The 5,513-nt window shown below is 32.3% G+C and overlaps 1 protein-coding gene across 1 annotated transcript; it reads right to left on the bottom strand.

Annotated features, from left to right (window-relative positions):
• Positions 1 to 4,591: 4,591 nt before the first annotated feature.
• Positions 4,592 to 5,261, bottom strand: LOC110037322 (phytosulfokine receptor 1-like). Its single transcript, XM_020741937.1, has one exon. It carries the CDS (start codon positions 5,235 to 5,237, stop codon positions 4,716 to 4,718), a length of 522 nt encoding a protein of 173 aa, XP_020597596.1. The 5' UTR covers positions 5,238 to 5,261; the 3' UTR covers positions 4,592 to 4,715.
• Between the last annotated feature and the right edge of the window lie 252 nt (positions 5,262 to 5,513).

Below are 5,513 nucleotides of genomic sequence, written 5' to 3'. Positions count from 1 at the left end.
ATATATATATATATATATATAATTTAATCACTTATTATAAAGACTCATAAAAGTAATAAATAATTATTAGTCCTCTTTTAGAAATTAGCATCGCATTAACAGAACGACTTCTTCTCTAATTATTCTCAAATCAAATTTTACATTATATATAGTTCATAATACTATACTATTCAAAGATGCATTAAATATTACAATAAAATAAAATAAAATATGAAATTTTTTTATTGCACATGCGTGCTCCATATACAAAATGTTAGAGAATAATGTATGATTCTCTTATTCATTTCATTGTACAAAGAGGGCTGATATTTTTATACAATAAATTTAAGGTTTAGTATAGGAAAAATGAGTAAAATAAGAACAAAAATTATGCCTAAACTTATGTGCAATCAAGGCTATTTACATTATATCAGGATAATTTGTGCTATTGATTCATTTCATATAATCACTTTAATAATTAATAGGAAACTCATAATTATACACTAATTATTTTATTTTATTTGGATATTATGCGTATGATCGATTCTGTATTTAATTGCTTTTGGATATCATGCATGAGATTCATCCCCCAATCCTTAACACTCCCCCTCGAGCTTGGAATGTAGGTTAATAACTCCTAACTTGCTAAGTAGTATCGAAAATTGAGAAGAGTTTAGTAATTTTGTGAAAACGTTTGTTGGCTGCTCTAAAGTGGACACGTGAATCAACTTTATCATTTCTTTTTGAACATTTTCCTGTATGAGATGACAATCAATCTATATGTGCTTTGTTCACTCATGTTATATCGGCTTCAAGACGATGTGAAGTGTTATTTGGTTATCACAATACCCTTCTAGAATCACGCAACCTCAATACCAAGAAAATATTTCAATTGTCCGAGGTCCCGAATTTGAATTGGTTCCTCAATAATATTTTGACATCTTCGATTTTTTGCAAGTCGTTCCCTACAATGATGACATCATCAACATATATAAGAAGAGCGATGAATTTAACATTCTGAGATCGGATGAACAAGTAATACTATGCCTTTCATTGCATAAAATTGGCTCACTTTAGAGTAGTGTAAAGCTTGATGAACCATTGTCATGAAGCTTGTTTGAGACCATATAATGATTTGTGGAGTTTACATACTCGAGTCTTCTCCTTTCGTCCGAGGCCAGGAGGTAGTGACATATATCATCTTTGTCGAGGTCCCCACACAAGAAAGCATTATTGACATCTAGTTGGTGGATATGTCATTGCTTAGTTGAAGCCAACTCAAGGAGTAGGCGAACAATTACAAGCTTTGCTACACGGGCAAATGTTTCCTGGTAATCTAGCCCTTCAATTTGATTATACCCTTTCGCCACTAATCTAGTCTTGACGTTCAACTGTCCCATTTGCATGAAGTTTGATTTTTTATACCCATTTTCATTCAATTGGAATTTTTCTAGGCGGTAATGGTACAAAGGTCCATATTTCACTGATGTTGAGTGCGGTAAGTTCTTCTCGCATAACAACCTGCCACTTTGTGCCACTTTGGATCACGAGATGCTCACTTTGGATCACGAGATGCTTCTACAAAGGTGTTTGACTCCATTTTCAATTAAAAGAACGGTGATAAAAGTACGATGTTTAGGTGAAAATCTAGCATATGAAAAGAAGTTGGTTAATTTATAGAAGGTATATGTAGCTTTGGTAAACACAGAGTTAGATGTTGAGAGTGTTGAGAAGTGTCGTGAGAGAGGAGAAATACCAACATGATACTAACGCAATTGGTTAGGCGTTTTTTTGTTTTCATTGGTTGTGGTGATGATATTTGTTGGTCTAGAGTTGCATGTTATTCTAAGGATAAATTTGGTGAGAGTGGATTTCATAGGCGAACAATTACAAGCTTTGCTACATGGGCAAATGTTTCGTGGTAATCTAACCCTTCAATTTAGTTATACCATTTTGCCACTAATCTGGCCTTGTAACGTTCAACTGTCTCATCTGCATGAAGTTTGATTTTGCATGCCCATTTGCATCCAATTAGCATTTTTCCAAGCGGTAATGGTACAAGGGTCCTTATGTCACTGGTGTTGAGTGCGGCAAGTTCTTCTCACATAACAACCTGCCATTTTGGATCATGAGATGCTTCTACAAAGGTGTTGACTCCATTTTCAATTAAAAGAGCGGTGATAAAAATACGATGTTTAGGTGACAATCTAGCATATAACAAGATGTTGGTTAATGTATAGAATGTATATGTAGCTTTGGTCAACACAGAGTTAGATGTTGAGGGGTGTCGTGAGGGAAGTGAAATACCAACATGATACTCACGCAATTCGCTAGGCATTTTTTTTGTTCTCATTGGTTGTGGTGATGATATTTGTTGGTCTAGAGTTGCAAGTTATTCTGGGGATAGATTTAGAGTGAGTGAAGGTGAAGGAGTCTCTTGAGAGGGGATTTCATTGTTTTGAGAAGATGGAATGTCTTCTTAAGGTAATTCATCGAAAGAAGGCATGTCGGTGTGGGTGGAGAAGTGAGGAATTGAACCATAAGTTTTAGTGAAAGAAGGGGAAGGAAAAAAGTTTTCATGAAAAGAACATCTCGTGATACAAAAACTTTCTCAGTTGAAAGACTCTATAGCCCTTTTGAGCACATAGATAACCTAATAAAAAACATCGAAAAAAAACATCGAATGACTCTGGGTCTGGGATCAAACTTGGTTGGTCGCTAATGATGTGTTGAAGTAAAGCAAAGACACCCAAACAAGCACAAATGATCATACGTGGGTTGTGCTTGGAAGAGCATTTCGAAAAGAGTCTTTCCTTAGAGAAGAGATGTTGGTGTTTAGTTAATTTGCTGGGTGGCAGTTAGGATTGAATCTCCCCAGAATTTTTTGGGTAATTAGCTTGAAACAATTAGGCTTAACCTATGCTGAGTAGGTGACGAAGTTTTCTTTCAACTACATCATTCTGTTATAGAGTGAAGACAACTGAATTGATGAATGATCGAAAAATTTTTCCAGAGGTTTTTTTTTTTTTTTAATATTAATATAAAATACATTAACAATATATTCAAATTCAATATTTAGATCCGTCAAAGATAGGCTAATATTAATCTTATTAATTAATTAATTATTATTTTATTTTTGTACGTTTCGTAGGAAAGATCACTAAGTAAGTCAAGTCAATTATGTTGGTTATGGCTTTTGTCTCTTTAACACATATAATTGCAAGAGAAAATTACATATGTACCACACAATTCTTATAAATTTTACCACACAATTCTTATAAATTAATTCTTATAAATTTATATATCTAACACTTACAATTTGATATTTACATTTAAAACACTTTGGTGCTATATATTTATGCATAAAAATATGCATTTGACGATTTTTAAGAAGTCAGCAAGAATGATATTTTTGACGTGATGATAAAGATTTAGAATGTAAATTTTAAAGTTTTGGTGTTAGATACCAAATTACATAAAGATATGAACTGTGGCATTTATGTTAATAATAAGAATTGTGCGATGTGCATGGAAATGTCCCTTTTTTTTAATAATATTGATAGAGACTTATTTTAATTGACTTAAAATAAGATTAAATTAATTTGATTTTAGAATATTGAGTGATTACATCTTTTCAAATCAAAATTCTAATTATTCAATCAAAATTTCTCAACCAAATCCAAATCAAAGCTCTAATTATTCAACAAATTTACAATTCCAATCTCCAACGAGCGTCTTCTCCCTAAAATCAGCTAATCCTTTTCGCAAGCCTTTAAAAAACACATCGTCGTTGGACTGTAAGTCTCAGCCTTTAAATTCCAAGCAAATCTTTTTAAGCCTTTCAATCTATACATCTGAAATCTTGAAATATCAATCATGCATAATCCTTTTCCTAAGCCTTTAAAAAACACATCGTCATTAGACTGTAAGTCTCAGCCTTTCAATTCCAAGCAAATCTTTTTAAGTCTTTCAATCTATACATCTGAAGTCTTGAAATATCAATCATGCAAACACCAAACTAGTAATCATGAGTAATATAAGCCAACACTTTAATCAAAAGTATCTTTGGGAATATCAACTACTAGATGTAATTAGCAAGGAAGTGTTAAGAGAGCACTTATGTTGATTATGGAAAACGAGATATAATCATGCTATAACCAATTTTATGCTTGATTTCATTGAATCATAGTATCTTAATTTTTAATATATATATATATAGAGGCCTTGGAGTCTGTTAAATTACTAAAATAATTATTAGTCCATTTTTAGAAATTAGCATCCCATAAACAGAACGACTTCATCTCTAATTATTCTCAAATCAAATTTTATTTCATCTTAATTTCAGTTCAATTTGATTACGTTTTTCTCTGCAATATCAAATAATAGTAAGATTTACGGGCATACCACTTAATTCTTATGTATTTACATAGCTAACATCTTATATATTTACTTATCTAACTCATAAAAATTGATATTTACATGCATGCCACTCAAATCTTTAGCATCGCATATAAAAATATTATTATTACTAATTTTTAAAAAATATAATACACATTTTCATCCATAATTTTATGGCATCAACGTATTCTTAAAGATAATTCTTCATGCAATTTGCACATAAAATTCAACTTAGCAAATTGGTAAACATATAGACGAGCAAACAAGACAATCTATAGAGAAGCAGGTCTCCAATGACAAATTTACAAAATAAAATAATTATGCATATATCATTTAATTTAATGATAAAAATGCCGGTTTATTTTCACGGCGACATATACATAAATGTTATTTGTCATATCATCAAACCACTGAAAGTAAGTGAATGCCCATGACTTCTTAAGCAATAAGGTTCCCAGTATACTCCATAGTCCAACAACAAAACCAAGACCCATACCAAGGAACAAACCAAAATCATCATCATCATTGGAATTGCTTCCTCCATTGTGGATATTATGTTCATCATCTTTACAAGTCTTGAAAAGTGGCATTCCACAAAGTTCAGAATTTCCATAGTAACTTGATTCTTTGAAGGTGTCAAGTTGGGTCCCACTCGGAATTCTACCTGACAATTGATTGTAGGATAAGTTGAGATAGTTCAACTTACTTAGCTTCACAATGCTCTCCGGAATTTGTCCTGAGAAATGGTTCCTCGATAGATCCAAACTTTCTAAGCTTTGCATATCTCCAATATTGATAGGGATATGCCCCGTGAATTCATTTCTGGCTAAATTCAAGCTTATCAATCCAACTAAGTTCATTAATTCTATAGGAACCTCTCCACCAAGAAAGATCAATAATGTTCACAAGAGAGAGTATGTCTATGAATTCACGATCTGTTCCTTTTATATTAATCATTAATGCATCTGGCCAAGATAGGCCTAAATAGTTTGTAATATCCCCCAAAATTACACTTCCATGCCTCGTTGGAATAACAACACCGTCATTGGGAATTAAATGGTCAAGTCTCTTATTTTGTATGGTCATTGAATTGAGAAGCTGAAAAGATTTTGGTATTGGCCCCGAAAGAAAATTAT

The sequence above is a fragment of the Phalaenopsis equestris genome, unplaced genomic scaffold, assembly GCF_001263595.1.
Source record: "Phalaenopsis equestris unplaced genomic scaffold, ASM126359v1 Scaffold218722, whole genome shotgun sequence".
NCBI lineage: Eukaryota > Viridiplantae > Streptophyta > Magnoliopsida > Asparagales > Orchidaceae > Phalaenopsis > Phalaenopsis equestris.
This window is presented reverse-complemented; position numbering and strand designations above follow the sequence as displayed.